The sequence below is a fragment of the Pantherophis guttatus genome, chromosome 9 (assembly GCF_059756535.1).
Source record: "Pantherophis guttatus breed Tessera chromosome 9, ASM5975653v1, whole genome shotgun sequence".
In the NCBI taxonomy this organism is placed as follows: domain Eukaryota; kingdom Metazoa; phylum Chordata; class Lepidosauria; order Squamata; family Colubridae; genus Pantherophis; species Pantherophis guttatus.
Window position 1 is genome coordinate 16,082,242 of NC_142071.1, and position 16,590 is coordinate 16,098,831.

Consider the following 16,590-nt stretch of genomic DNA (forward strand, 5'->3'; position numbering starts at 1 on the left):
AACTCTGGATGACAAATTTCAAAAATCTCAACAGGAGATAGATGATAAACTTCAAAAATCACATCAGGAATTTATGCAGGAAATTAATGAAGTTAAAGACATGGTGAAACAGAATCAAAATAAGGTGACCAAAAAAATATCAGAAGTGGCGTCTGGCCTGGCAGAATTTATTGGGAAAGTTGATTTTAAAGTTGAAGAATTCAAATCAGAAGTTAATGTTAAGATGAAAGACAATGATTATAAAATTGATGAAGTTGACAATAAAATGCAGAGAATTGAAGATGAGATTGTTATGATACAATTCCGGGCGATGGAATTTGCCATACGGCTTCGGGGAATTCGAGAGGAGGAGAGACAGGACTTGAGACAGGTTTGCTCTGAAGCCTTGGCTAAGATTTTACAAGCTAATCCTGATTTGGTATTTCATAAAATAGATAAAATTTACAGAGTGAACTCTTGGGTGGCCAGACAAAGACAACTGCCTAGAGATGTGGTCATATACTTTACTGAGAGAGAAATTAGAAATGATATCCTGCAAAAATCTTTTCATACTTCTGTACAAGTGGGGGGCTCACGACTTGAAATTTTTAAAGAATTACCTCCTAAAATGCTGAAAGCTAGAAAAGAATTTGGTTTTCTTGTTAAGGAATTGAGAAATTTACAGATACCCTTCCGGTGGGACGCACCAGCTGGGATAATTTTTAGATATAAGGGAGAAGGATATCGGTTGAATACCGTGGAGAAGGCACAACACTTTTACAGTACTATTCTTAAGGAAAGAACACCATCTCCACGTACATCTACAGTTTTGGAGATTAAGGAGAGTGAAGAGAGGCAATTGAAAGAACAGTCTAAGCAGGAATTAGAAAACGTGCAAGGTGCAGAAGGAGGTTTTCTGAGTGAGCCCTTGTTGGATTCTTCTCCAATTTTGGATTTGATTCAGTTGACTGAAGTTAAAGATCAACGTATAACTAGAGCTCAATCCAAGCTACTTAAACAAAAGCAACAACAACAACAGGAAAGACAAGACAAGAAGGCAGTTAAGAGTACCGTACAAGAGAGTGGAGCTATGGGAGGAGCGAGATCGAAGCTCTCGGATGAACTTCAAATATTTTGCTCTGCGCTCCAGAAAGAGGCTGATGACCTTTAAGTGTCTATCTTGGAATGTCAATGGGTTGAATTCAGCACAGAAAAGGAAGAAATTATTTACATATTTGAAACAATTTAATAATGATATAATATGTTTACAAGAAACGCATATCATAACTCAAGATCAAAAATATTTGATAAACTCAAAACTAGGAGCACATTATATATCTTCAACTTCGCAGAAAAAGAATGGTGTGGTTATTTATGTAAATAAAAAATTAACAGCGAAAGTTATAGAAGCAGATCAAGATGGTAGGTTTGTAGCAATTGAATTGCTCACAGCAAATGGCCAAATTCTTTTGATTGGAATTTATGCTCCCAACCAACAACAGGATTATTTTTATAAGATGTTACATACTAAAATATTGCAATGGGACTACAGATCTATTTTAATTATGGGAGACTGGAATGGAGTAATTGATTCTAAACTAGATAAAAAGAGCTTGGCAAAGTCTAGAATTAGACTACCACAGACTTTTTTTGATATGAAAGAAGATATGGAATTAAAAGATGTTTGGAGAATACATAATCCAAATGAACTGGATTACACTTTCTTTTCTGATAGACATAGATCCTTTTCTAGGATTGATTTTATCCTGTTGTCAAATGATCTACTTGTTAAGACAAAAAGAACAAAGATTTTTCCAAGAACTCTGACTGACCATAGCCCTGTATGGATAGAAATTGAGATGGATAAGGTTGAGAGACGTTCTTGGAGATTAAATGAGAACTTGTTTAGATATGAAAAAAATACAATAGAACTTAAAAAGCATTTGAAAGAATTTTTTGAAATAAATTTGAATAAAGGTACCCCAATTGAAATTGTTTGGGACGCAAGTAAAGCTTATATGAGAGGGGTACTTATCTACATGAATTCTAAACATAGACTGTTCCGACAAAAGAAAAGATCTGAGTTGGAAATGGAAATAAAGAATAAAGAACAGTTACTTATTAAAAATCCAACAGATGAAAGAATACGAAGTGCTATAAAACTTTTGAAAGACCAATTTCAAATGCTTATGGCGGAACAAGTTGCAACAAGCTTACAATACGCGAAGCATAATACATTTTGCAACGCTAACAAACCGGGCAGATGGTTGGCTTACACATTGAGGAAAAAACAAAGTATACGGACTATTGATAGTATTGATATTGGAGGGAAAGAAATCTTTCAACAAAAACTAATTAAAGAAGCTTTTGTGGATTATTATACTAAACTATATGCCAAAGAAGAGGTGCAGAATGGACTTATAGAAAAATATTTAAAGGATAAGAGAGTCACAAAAATTACTGATCAACAAAAGGAAAGAATGAATTATCCTATAACAGAGGAGGAGATAACAGCAGCAATAAAACAGCTAAAAACAGCCAAAGCTCCTGGCACGGATGGTTTGACTGCAGTGTATTACAAAACTTTACAAGCTGAAATGGTGGGACAACTTAGAGATTTATTTCGCAATATTCAACAAGGGGGTAAAATACCCCCATCTTGGACAACTGCTTATATATCTTTGATACCAAAAGAACAAGTTGGTCCTAAAAAACCAGAGAACTACAGACCAATATCTCTTTTGAACACAGACTATAAAATTTATGCGAAGGTATTAGCCAACAGGTTGATGCCAGTAATCCAAAAGGTGATTCATGCGGACCAAGCGGGATTTATTGAGGGCAGATATATGAAGGACAATGTAAGGCAAGTAATAGACTTATTGGAATATCTTGATAAGAATAAACAGATTTCTGCAGTGCTGGTTTTTTTGGATGCGGAGAAGGCCTTTGATAGAGTGGATTGGAATTTTCTACTAAAGACTTTAAAAAAGATGGGCTTTGGGGACCAATTTATACAGGCGATCTCAGCAATTTATCAAGAGCAAAAAGCACAGATTATTATTAATGGAAGTTTGACGACAGAGTTTAAAATTGAAAAAGGAACAAGACAGGGATGTCCGTTGTCCCCACTTTTATTTATTTTAACATTGGAAGTCTTGCTAAATACAATACGGGACTCTAAAATTTTGAAAGGCATAATGATAAGGCAAGAGGATTATAGAATAAAGGCATTTGCAGATGATCTGGTGGTTACCCTATCACAACCAATGGAATCAACAATCCTGATGAACGACATTATACAAGACTATGGTAGAGTTTCAGGTTTTAGACTGAATTCAAAAAAGACTAAAATGATAGTCAAAAATATGACACAAGATCGTAAACATGAGCTTGAAAGGAGGGCAGGTTTCGAAATTGTACCTAAGGTAAAATATCTTGGAGTTCAGGTTGCAGAATCAAACATGAAATTGTTTCAAAATAACGATGAGGTGTTGTGGCGAGAGGTCCAGAAAGACATGGAGACTTGGAAAAAGCTGCAACTGTCTTTACTTGGAAGAATAGCAGCAGTTAAGATGAACATTTTGCCAAGATTTCTGTTTTTGTTTCAAATGATTCCGGTGCTTAAAAGTGATAAACAACTGAAGGTTTGGCAAACTGGACTTAACAAGTTTGTCTGGAACGAGAAAAAGCCGAGAGTGAAATTGAAAATTATGCAAGATGTTCCAGAAAGAGGAGGCCTTAAACTTCCAAACCTACAGTTATATTATGATGCAGCAGCTTTAACTTTAACAAGTGATTGGTTTGGAAGTAAAAAGGCTGGAATATTGAATGCAGAAAGTTTTGATCTTGAATTTGGATGGCATGCTTACTTATTTTATGATGACAAAGTTGATAAAGTATTTAAAAGTCATATACTTAGAGACTCTTTGATGAGAGTTTGGAAGAAGCACCGACTCAAATGGGATTATAAAATACCGCTATGGCTGGATCTTGGTCATACCTTGTGGAATACAAATATAATGTCACTCGGGGGGTTTTTATACAAAGAGGTTCTTTTTACAGATGCGGGCAGATGGCAGCTGAAGACATTGCAGACACTGTTGGACGAAGGGATTAATTTAACCTGGTTACAATATAATCAATTACAATTGAGATGGAAAGAGGACCAAAAAACTGGTATTATGTTGCATGAGGAAGAATTGGTTAGACATATAAGAGAGAAAGGTCCAATGCATATTAAAAGGCTTTATAATGTTTTGCTAGAAAGGGATTCAGAAACTGAATTAGTTAAAGATTGTATGATTAAGTGGGCACAAAATTTTGAAGAACCAGTGATGTTGGAAACATGGGAAAAAAATTGGGTTCAGAATGTTAAATTTACACAGTCGCAGAATCTGAGGGAAAATTTTTATAAAATGTTTTATAGATGGCATTTAGATCCTAAAAAGTTGTCATGTATGTACCCTAATGTTCAGCCAAAATGTTGGAGATGTGAATGTTTGGATGCTACGTATTATCATGTTTGGTGGACCTGTAGGAAAGTTAAGGCTTTTTGGATAAAAATATGGTGGGTCATGCAGAATGTTTTGAAGAAAAAAATTCAATTTTCTCCACAATTGTTTTTATTGGGTATAGTTAAGGGTTTTACACGGGGTGAAATAAAACTAATATTGTATATGATAACAGCAGCAAGATTGTTGATAGGTAAATATTGGAAGAATGAAGTTTTGCCTACTATCGAGGAATGGACTTTGAAGATGGCCAGTTTTGCAGAGATGGCGAAGATCTCAGCATATTTAAAAGATTGTTCACAAGAGACTTATGAATGGGAATGGAAAAGGTGGATAGAATATGTTCAGAACAAATACCAAACTAGAAAGTATCAAATAGCTTTTATTTGAAAATAATGTATTAGAAATATCGTAATGTAAAGAGACAAAGAAGAAAAATTATATAGGGGGAGGGATGGGTTCAGGTTTATATATCAGTGTTATTAGTTATGAGTACATAATAGGGAAGTCTGGGGGGGAGGGTTAGGGAGGGTTAGGGAGGACGGGAAGTTTGGGGAGGGAGGTGGGGGGGTGAAAAAAAGGGGTGAAAATGTAATTGTAAAACTTTTGCAATAAAAAAAAAAAAAAGAAGCCCTCTCTGGATCCGGCTATTTTGGCTAACTATCGTCCAGTCTCCAACCTTTGTTTTATTGCGAAGGTTGTTGAGAGTGTGGTGGCGTGGCAGCTGCCACAGTACCTGGATGAAGCTGTCTATCTAGATCCGCTCCAGTCTGGCTTCAGGCCTGGGCACAGCACGGAAACATCATTGGTCGCATTGGTGGATGATCTCTGGAGGGCTCGGGATAGGGGTTGCTCCTCTATCCTGGTCCTATTAGATCTCTCAGCGGCTTTTGATACCATCGACCATGGTATCATGTTGCGCCGATTGGAGGGGTTGGGGGTGGGGGGCACCGTTTTGCAGTGGTTCTCCTCCTACCTCTCTGACCGGTCGCAATCTGTGTTGACAGGGGGGCAGAGGTAGACCCCGAGGTGCCTTGTTTGTGGGGTGCCGCAAGGGTCGGTCCTCTCGCCCCTTCTGTTCAACATTTATGTAAAGCCGTTGGGTGAGATCACCTGTGGCTTTGGGGTAGAGTTCCATCAATACGCTGATGACACCCAGCTGTACATCTCCACCCCAGGCCACCCCAACAATGCCCTTGAAGTGATGTCCCAGTGCCTGGAGGCCGTGCGGACCTGGATGGGGAGAAACAGGCTCTGACTCAACCCTTCCAAGACCGAGTGGCTGTGGCTTCTGGCATCCCGATATAGCCAGCTGGTGCCATCACTGGTTATTAGGGGCAAATCACTGGCCCCCATGGAAAAGGCTCACAACTTGGATGTCCTCCTGGATGCATGGCTGTCTTTAGAAGAGCATATGATGGCCGTGGCCAGGGGGGCTTTTTATCAGGTTCGCCTGATACGCCAGTTGCGTCCCTTTCTGGATCGGGACTCCCTACGCACGGTCACTCAGGCGCTCGTCACCTCCCGCCTGGACTACTGCAATGCTCTCTACATGGGGCTCCCCCTGGGGTGCACCCGGAGGCTCCAGCTGGTCCAGAATGTGGCTGCGCAGGGGATTATGGGAGCGACGGAGCGCTCCCATATGATACCTCTCCTGCGCGAGCTGCACTGGCTCCCGGTGGTCTTCCGGGTGTGCTTCAAGGTGTTGGTGACCACCTTTAAAGCGCTCCATGGCTTAGGGCCGGGGTATCTACGAGACCGCCTTCTGCCATCAATTACCTCCCACCGGCCAGTACGCTCGCACAGAGAGGGCCTCCTCAGGGTGCCATCCGCCAGACAGTGTCAGCTGGCGACCTCCAGGGGGAGAGCCTTCTCTGTGGCAGCGCCTGCCCTCTGGAACAAACTCCCTGCAGAGATACGCACAATACCAGACCTCCGGACTTTTCGTCGGGCCCTGAAAACTTATTTATTTCACCTAGCCGGGCTGGCTTGATCCCACTGTTTCGGTTAAATTGAATTGATTTTAATTGGGTTGTTTTAAATTGTGGCCAAAAATATTTAATTATTTTTAAACTTTTTTTAAATTTTGTATGTCCTGTTTTTATTCTGGCTGTTCACTGCCCTGAGTCCCGCTGGAGAAGGGCGGTATACAAATTAAAACAAATAAATAAATAAATAAATAAATAAATAAATTATACATTGGTTGATTTAGAGGGTGAGCAGCACGGTTTCCTAGTGATGAAGACATTTACCTCCCACTCGGAAGGTTGAGAATTCAATCATAGCAGCAGGTATTTCTCTCCTAGGGTGCAAAGAAAAAATATCTGCTGTGAACTCCGCATGAGCGTCAGGAAGAGCATTTGGCCAGTAAACGCTTAGGTCCATCCAGTTGCCCCAACTCTACCCCGAAGTAAGGGATTACAGGGTCATAAAAAGGGAGTTTTAAAAGGGGGGAAAGGGGGGGAAAGGAAAGGATATGAAAAAGGGAATAGGCTTAGATTATTATTTTTTTCATGAAGATGTAGTTGAAAGTTGTGCGTTGAATGAAACAAGAACAGTATATGATGGAAGTAAGGCAAATAAACGGAATGCTTAGCAAATAATTCAATACTGAGGGAAAGAAAAGGATGTGATGCCTCCTTGGTTGTTCAAGGTATTTTGTGGATAAGCACATTAAGGTACACTTGTGGTGATGTTAGGGGTGTGTTTCTTGGGAATATGGATGTACATGCAGTTTTGTAAGCGGACGACCCTGTATTGTTAGCTGAGAACCCAAAAGATCTGTATGTCCCAAAGGTGCTTTTTCAAGAGGCAAATGAACTGTCTGGTTTTTCTTTGACGACATTTCATTTCTCATCCAAGAAGCTTCTTCAGCTCAGAGCTTGAATGAGAAGCGAAACGTCATCAAAGAAAAACCAGAAAATCCAGCTGCCTCTTGAAAAAGCATCTTTGGGACAACCATGACCTGGATGACCTGAATCACCATAGACAAAAGATATGTAGTGTAAACTGTACTGTGCAATAGAGTATGGATCTGAAAATTAATATATCAAAATCAATAGTTGTGTTATCCAGGAAGATAGCATGGACAGTTGTAAGTTATACATAAATGCCACATAACTAGAGCAAGCAGATGGTTTATTGAATTCCTGCATGGAATATTTGCTAAAAATGGGGAAATGTTTTGAGAAATTTAAGATGGCAGAAAAGTAGTGCTATGGCTCAAGAGTAAAGTGGGAGACGGAGAAAATTGTAATTGGATGGAGTTGATCAGATCCTCAGAAAGAATGAACATATTCAAGAACAAGAATCACTTTATGAACAAGAATATCTTGTAAGAAGAAAAAGAAATATAGAAGCCTACTGAATGGTAGTCATGTAAATTAAACTTAGCTGTATTTCTTCCCTTTTTTAATTCATGCCTTAAATGGCTTTGGTATATTTTTTCTTAACTTGTTTACTGTATTTGTTGTAAGATTGCTTACCCTGAAATAATTAGTCCTCTATCTGGATGAAAGATAAAATATAAGAACTTCTCCTAAAGAGGAGAAGAGAGGAAGAAGAAAAAGAAAGTGGACAAATGACCTCAATATAAATGTACCATTTTGGGGTAGCTGCAGTGAGATTTTAAACTACATATATTTAAAGTTAGAATTAATTTTCAAAATAAAGTTGGAAAAATTAGGCCTTTTCTGACCAAATAAATACAATTTTGTCACATTAGCAAACCTTGACAGATGCTCAACAAGCTAGATTTACGTTGGTTTTGGTGAGATTCCTTGATGGAACAAAAATTGGGTCCATGACAATTTATTTGGGTGAGGGCCAGGCAATTATGTAAGAGGCTGAAAGAAGGCTAGAACTTGCAGCAAATGCTCCAAGCCTTTCGGGAATAGTTGTGTTCAGTGGTTATAATGGGAAGAAGGAATAACCTTGAGAAACATGAGGGAAAAAGTCTGATTAAAAAAAAATCTGAGTCCTGGCCAGAATTATAACATGAGAAAATTTCTCAGACAACTTCTTGTCTATGGAGATTCTCAGTCATCCAGGTCATGGTTGTCCCAAAGATGCTTTTTGAAAAGGCAACTGGACTTCCTTTGTTTTTGCTTGAAGACGTTTCCGCTTCTCATCCAAGAAGCTTCTTCAGTTCAAATCTTCAATATGTAGTAACCTTCAGTTGTGAAGAAACTTCTTGAATGAGAAACAAAACGTCTTCAAGCAAAAACAAAGAAAGTCCAGTTGCCTTTTCAAAAAGCATTTTTGGGAAGACCATTTCTTGTTCTCATGAAGATAAAGGGATAGGGTGGGGAGAATTACATTCAGTATTGCATATTTTGTCCCATAACTTTATGATTAAAGTAGTATTGACATGTATACCTTGAACTTCCTAGTCTGGTCTGCTGTGAAGGGCTGACAGTGTTATACTCCCCAAATGTCCTGTTGACAAATGTCAAACTTTGGTTGAAATCTCATTTGTGTCACCTTGCAGGGTCACGGGCGGTGAGCTCTTCGAAGACATTGTTGCCAGAGAATACTACAGTGAAGCTGATGCAAGGTGAGTGGTAACTCCACATCCACTTGTCCCCCCTCCATCCTTCTCCCTCCTCCAGCCCCACCTTCTCTCTCTGTTCCCAGATCCCATTCCAGCTTGAACTTGTGAAATATGAACCCATCTGTGATCAGGGAGGTGAAGGGGGGGGGGTGTTGGAGCACATGGTTGTATTCAAAAGATTTCACGATTGCAGTGACATTCTCACATCCTTTGGCACCAGTGGTTGCCATAATGTGCCCCATTGCCTCATACTATGCCAGCCAATCCTCCCATACACTCTTGGACTCCTGCACTTGATTACATAGCAGAGGGCGGGGGTCCCGTTCACCTTACAGTTGTGATGAAGATAGAATTTATGTGAGGCATTGCAGGGTGAGAAGAGATATACCTATCCTGGTTTCTTCATGTGCCTCCCCCACCCTCCAATTTATATAAGATGCAAGCACTGTCAGTACATCTGATCATTTAAGGATACTCTCTTTCCCAAATGCACTTTCATCAGACCAGGTCACTCCCCAGCTACCAGCTCCGTTCTTTGCTAAAGGAAGTGTGACAGGTGAGAGAAGTTTGATTGAGGTGGCTGGAGTGTGCTCCCACTACTATAAACAAGGCTTAATCTGTGGTTGAGTATCTCAAGTACAAATGGGGTCTTAGCCTTCTTAAAAGGAAGTTGTTGTTAGTGCTTTCACACTTTAACTTTCTCATCCTACTTCAACCGTAGAGAGATTTTTATTGCTCTAGGCTAATTTGGAGATTGTATCATCTCTTTTGCAGATGTAGTCTAACCAGGATAGTTGGGATAAGAACTGGAGGTGTGCAAGGATGCAGGAATATTGGCAGTAAGGAATAAAAAATTGGATGGGACAGAACAGTTTCAACTTTTGCCCAGTTGCTGGGCAAAGTATCTGTCATTAGTAAAGAGCTTCAAGAGTTGATGCATCAAGGCCACCAAATTACAAAACAGAGTTACATTTGAGAAGTGTTCATAGCTACAATACAATGACAGCTGGGTGTCTGAAGTTTGTCAACCTAGATTGGAAGGAGTTCCAGCCTTTGGAGTGGTGTAGAGCAGCAAAGGTGGAGGAGATAGCGGGAGGTACCAAAGAGACATCAAGAAATTCAGATATCAATTTAAAGTTTTCATAACTTTAACTCTCGCCGGAAGGAGAGACCAAGCACTACTATGGGGGAGCTGAGGGACTTTTATACCCAACGGAGGAGACGGAACATCATCCCTGGTGTAACCATCTCTAGGGAGACTAACCATTGTGAGAGGATGGTTTGGATATGGCTCTCCGTTGGGTGAAAGAAAAACATCAAAGGACATTGGACCTTCTCCCTGTCGTGAGAGGACAGTGGAGTCCAGCTCTACGATGGACATTTGTGATCTGTGCATGGTTATCTCTCTGGACTATGGAGGAACCCCGAACTGGCCCTCCTTTCCCGTCCTTGGTTCGGATGATGCTTTTAAAAGCTGACCTTCTAGCGCTGCGAGACTCCCCCCTCTCGCAGGCCTGGCCCTCCACATTATCGAGGGCCTATCTTGATGACGGGCTTTGGAACCCCGAGAGATGGCATGCAGCGAAGAGGGAGTTGAGGGGTTTTTTATTGGGATTTTTAAGGAAAATTTTAAGGGGACCCGGGAGGAGGGGAGGGGGTTGTAGAGATGGACCTGGGGGGTTCATATAGCCACTGGGTGGGATGATGGGTCGCTTGGGCGCAGCAGAGGGATCACGGAAGGAAATTTGTCTGGGGAAAAACAAGGTGTTGGGAAGGGCAGTGCAATTGAAATAGTGAGTGGGAGGGGCAGATACGATGGGCGCAGGGGACCATATCATGTTTCAGGGGTGCGCATACGCTGTCTACGAGTGATTGTGCACTCCGGCCCCCAATGCGCGACTCGGGTCCTGGGTTGCACAGAGCCTCATGCCCTGGGTCCGCGGCTGATGTTATGTAATGCCAGGTCTGTTGTTAACAAAGCCCCCCTCATTTGTGATCTTATTTTGGAGGGGGTGCAGACCTGGCAGGTATTACGGAGACCTGGTTGGGCCATGAGGGGGGGGTTCCCCTCATTGAGATGTGCCCACCAGGTTTCTGTGCATTTCACCAGCCAAGGGCCCAGGGGAGGGGTGAGGGAGTGGCGGCGATTATTAGGGAAAGTCTTAGTCCGAGGGAGACCACTGTTCCTCAGATAGCAATTCCAGATAGCATGATAAAGTCGCTCGGATTCGGGAACGCTTGGACTCCGACTGGGTGAGTCCAGGGGAGGAGACGAGGGTAGGTCTTGAGAATATTATCTGGGAGGAGTTTGATCCTGTGGCTCCCGAGGATGTGGACAGGGTTCTGGGTAGGATTAGTGCCGCCACATGTTTATTGGACTTGTGTCCCTCCTGGTTGGTACTGGCCTCCCGGGAGGTTACACGAGGCTGGCTCCAGGGGATTATAAGTGCTTCTCTGAGTGAGGGTGCCTTTCCCGCTCCTTGAAAGAGGCGGTGGTGAGGCCCCTCCTCAAGAAGCCTTCCCTGGACCCGACTGAATTAACCAACTACCGTCCAGTCTCCAACCTTCGTTTTGTGGCGAAGGTTGTCGAGAGTGTGGTGGCACGACAACTGCCCGGGCACCTGGATGAAGCTATCTAACTGGACCCGTACCAGTCGGGCTTCAGGCAGGGGTACAGCACAGAAACGGCATTGGTCGCGTTGGTGGATGATCTCTGGAGGGCTCGGGACAGGGGTTGCTCCTCTGTCCTGGTCCTGTTAGATCTCTCAGCGGCTTTTGATACCATCGACCATGGTATCATGCTGCAGCGGTTGAGGGGGTTAGGAATAGGGGGAACCGTTTTGCGGTCGTTCTCCTCCTTCCTCTCTGACCACTCGCAGTTCGTGTTGACAGGGGGGCAGAGGTCGACTTCGAGGCGCCTTGCATGGGGAGTGCCGCAGGGGTCGGTCCTCTCGCCCCTTCTGTTCAACATTTATGTGAAGCCGCTGGGTGAGATCATCCGTGGTTTGGGGGTGAGAGTCCATCTGTACGCTGATGATACTCAGCTGTACATCTCCACCCCAGACCACCCCAACGATGCCCTTGATGTGATGTCTCGCTGCCTGGAGGCCGTGCGGGTCTGGATGGGGAGGAACAGGCTCAGACTCAACCCCTCCAAGACCGAGTGGCTGTGGTTCCCGGCATCGCGATATAGTCAGCTGGTGCCATCGCTGACTATTGGGGGTGAATCTTTACCCCCCACAGAGAGGGCCTGCAATCTGGGCGTCCTCCTGGACGCACGGCTGTCTTTAGAAGAACATATGACGGCCGTGGCCAGGGGGGCTTTTTATCAGGTTCGCCTGATCCGCCAGTTGCGGCCCTTTCTGGACCGCGACGCCTTGCGCACAGTCACTCATGCCCTTGTCACCTCCCGACTGGACTACTGCAATGCTCTCTACATGGGGCTCCCCTTGAAAAGCACTCAGAGGCTCCAACTGGTCCAGAATGTGGCCGCGCGGGTGGTTATGGGCGCAATTCGTTGTGCCCACGTGACACCCCTCCTGCGTGAGCTGCACTGGCTCCCAGTGGTCTTCCGGGTGCGATTAAAGGTGTTGGTTACCACCTTTAAAGCGCTCCATGGCATTGGACCTGGATACCTTCGAGACCGTCTTCTGCCACCAGTAGCCTCCCACCAGCTAGTTCGCTCCCACAGAGAGGGTCTCCTCAGGGTGCCATCGGCCAAATTATGTCGGCTGGCGACACCCAGGGGGAAGGCCTTCTCTGTGGGAGCCCCTGCTCTTTGGAATGATCTGCCCCCAGAAATTCGTAAAATCTCTGATCTCCGTGTGTTTTGCTGTGCCCTCAAAACCATGTTGTTCCGCCAGGCTGGGCTATCAATGTAAAGATTTTAATTGGTTTTAAATGGGATTTTAAATTTGGGGTTTTACAAATTGGGCCTATTATTTAATAATTTTAATTATTTTTAAATTTTGTCTGTCTTTGTGTTTTTAATTAGGCTGTACACCGCCCTGAGTCCTTCGGGAGAAGGGCGGTATAGAAATAAAATTAATAAATAAATAATAAATAAATAACGAGATTGTTGACCAAGGCATGAACGTGAAGAAATACATTGTGAAATTATATCTGTTTGAATTAAGAAACCTGGTTGCCCATAGCCATTTCCCAAGTTTTCCAGACATTTAGCAATGAAGACATTCTAAGAGAGGGAAGCCATAGCAATCCCAAAGTTTAGAATCTGGTGTAATTCTTCCCACACAATTCAGTTTTTCTACATTGTTCCTTTCCTATCTTGTTCCTCCAGTGCTTCAGTGATGAGAGAAATAACCACAGGAGTGCAGAATAATTCTACCATAAATTCCAGCCTGGTGTTTTTAATATTTTATGCTCCTTAGAACAGCAATCCCTGTTTTTTTGTACTCTGTAAAAGATCAGGGACAATGATAGTCTGGTATAGATAATGAAAATAATATCTTGTGTTTTGTTTAAGCACCTTTGATTTGATGGTAACCCTGCATGAAAACCTTAGATCCTTTCTCATGGTGTCTTCCTGCCCATAAAGAAGGGCCTAGTGATAGAAAAGCATCCTCTGTTAATCCTAAATACAGGTAGTCCTTGATTTACAACAGTTCATTTAGTGACCATTCAAAGTTACAACAACACTGAAAAAGGGACTTTATGACCATTTTTCTCATTTATGACCATTGCAGCATCCCCGTTGCAGGTCACGTGATTTACATTCGGATGCTTGACATTTAACTCATATTTATGACGGTTGCAGTGTCTCGGAGTCACGTGATCCCCTTTTGTAACTTTCTGACAAGCAAAGTCAATAGGAAAACCTGATTCACTTAACCAAATGTGTTACTAATTTAAGAACTGCATTGATTCACTTAATAAATGTGGTGAGAAAAGTCATAGAATGGGGCAAAATTCACTTAACAAATTTCTCACTTAGCAACATAAATTTTGGGTTAAATTGTCATAGGTTGAGGACTATCTGTATTTGCCTTCAGAACAGCCCTGCTAAGTACATTGGAACTATAAGTAGGAAGGCAGAAACTAGTGTGCATGCAAGATAATTGCCAAGCCCAGCACTGTTCCAAATCCAATCTATGAAATTGAAACCTTCATCTTGCAAATCCAGCTGATGCCTTAAAATAGTGTTTTTCAACCTTGCCAACTTTGAGATGTATGGACTTCTTCCTCAGCTGTCTGGAGAATTCTGGGAGTTGAAGTTCATATATCTTAAAGTTGCCAAAGTTGAGAAATACTGCCTTAGAAACTTCCTCTTTAGTCTGCTATCTCTTGCCCAAATTAAGCAATGTTCTCTTTAGCCAAAAAAGCCAACTTTGTTCTAGGTTGCATTAACAGAAGAATAGAATCAAGATCACATGAAGTGTTAATTCTACTTTCGAATGCCTTGGAAAGACTACACTTGGGAATATTGCATCCAGCTTTGGTCGCCATGATGTAAAAAAGATGTTGAGACTCTAGAAAGAGTGCAGAGAAGAGCAACAAAGATGATTAGGGGACTGGAGGCTAAAACATACAAAGAATGGTTGCTGGAATTGGATATATCTAGTTTAATTAAAAGGATTGGGGTGATATGATGGCAGTGTTCCAATATCTCAGGGATTGCCACAAAGAAGAGGAAATCAAGTTATTCTCCAAAGCACCTCAAGGCAGGACAAAAAACAATGCATGGAAACTAATCAAGGAGAGAAGCAACCTAGAATTAAGGAGAAATTTCCTGACAATTAGAACAATTAATCAGGGAAACAAATTGCCTCCAGAAGTTGTGAATGCTCCAACACTCTTTAAAAAAGAGATTGGACAACCATTTGTCTGAAATGGTGTAGGGATTCCTGCCTAAGCAAGGGGTTGGACTAGAAGATCTGCTAAGTCCCTTCCAATTCTGTTTTTATGTTATGTTCTGTTCTTCTCTTGGAAAAAAGAACTGGACGTTGACAGATTAGTATGCGTTCCCAATTCCAGCAGTTATGCTCAGTTAGCCTTGGAGAGAAGTTAGGTACAGCTAATAGCATAATACCCCAAATAACTGAATTAAGAACAGGAGTGATAAAACCTATGTAGGGAGTTCAGGAAATTACACAAGCAAGCTACACACATGCGTCAAGGTGTGGTGGGCCAGACAAGCTTACTGAAATGAGACACTTTGTCCAAGAGGTCAGGAACAAAGAGGTTCAGTGGGATAGGATGTAATTCAAGCATATGAGAATAATTAAAACACAAGTTGGCCTCTCCCTTGTAGCTTCACAAAACTATTGTGGGGGAGATATCACTTTTGTAAATGGCTTGGTTGAACCACTGTATTGAGTTTTGACATAGCTTGCCAGGGCGGCCCATGTGTGCTTCACATCATGTATGAACCAAACCATTTTAGCTTGTTCAATAAACCACAGCAAGAGAAACGTGCAAGTGCACTGGGTGTTCCCTGCATATAGACTTAAGTTTTGTAATAGTATATGCTTTGTTTTTCTTAATAACTCCACTTACTAACTTAATCACTCCACTCAGTTGTCATGTAGATATGAACTGAAGGAGTCCCCAGATGGATTCCTCAGTTTGTAATTGTGTCCAGTATCTTATGTGCCGCTTTTATCTATATATAAATTGTAAAGATAAAATAAAGAGTAACACAAACTAATACAGACTAAAGAAAACAGAAAAAAAAAGCAAAAGCGCAGCAAGAAAAAATTAAAAGAAATTAAAAGAAAAAGCTTCCATTTTCCTCTACAACTAATATAAATATGATTACAAAGGTCTCTCTTATACTATGATTACAAAAACAAACGCTCATCTTTTTTCTATTATTTCATTTTATTTTCTAGTCTTCAAAACCGAAGCTCATTGTGCCTTTTTTTCCTGTTTCATGTAAAAAAAATAAATAAATCTGTAAGGAGTTTCCAGTCAGCCATAAATGTAGATATTATGTTTTCTCTAATCAAGGAAATCATTTTAGCCATCGTTGGAAATTTCATCATCTTCACCAAACATTCCTCCATTGTAAGTGATGCAGAATCCTTCCAATTTGGGGATATAATAATCTTGCTGCAGTTGTCATGTATAAAAACAACATTCCATGGCATTTTTCTAGATATCTGTCCATTAATCCCAAAAGAAAAACTTCTGATTTAATTGGTCATTAGACTTTAAAATCTTCTGAATTAGTGTATGTATTTGTATCTTTTTTTTCTTTCCTTTTTATTTTAACATCCACCACACATGATAAAATATGTCTTCATGTTGTTCACATTTCCAGCATAAATTTGAAGTACCCTTTATACATTCTAGATCAGGGGTGTCAAACTGGCGATGCGTCATGCACAGGCCATGCCCACCCCAGCTCTGCAAAGGGGAAAAATAATGCGATATGTCATATGACGGCAACATGACGTGGTGAGTTTGACACCCGTGTTCTATATGATTTCTCTGGTGACCAATACCAATGGTACATTGTTTATAAAAATTTCCTTTAAGACTAGAACATAATTAAATTTCAATTCTTTCAATTACACATTTTCC

General features: G+C 41.5%; 1 protein-coding gene across 23 annotated transcripts in view; it reads left to right on the top strand.

The window, feature by feature from the left end:
* CAMK2B (calcium/calmodulin dependent protein kinase II beta) overlaps positions 1 to 16,590 on the top strand; it is a 234,194-nt gene that overhangs the window by 137,955 nt on the left and 79,649 nt on the right. For all 23 annotated transcript variants that reach the window (XM_087876045.1, XM_087876043.1, XM_087876046.1 and 20 more), the window contains exon 5: positions 8,983 to 9,048. In XM_087876045.1, coding sequence (XP_087732171.1) covers positions 8,983 to 9,048 — 66 coding nt within the window. The remainder of the gene's footprint in view (positions 1 to 8,982; positions 9,049 to 16,590) is intronic.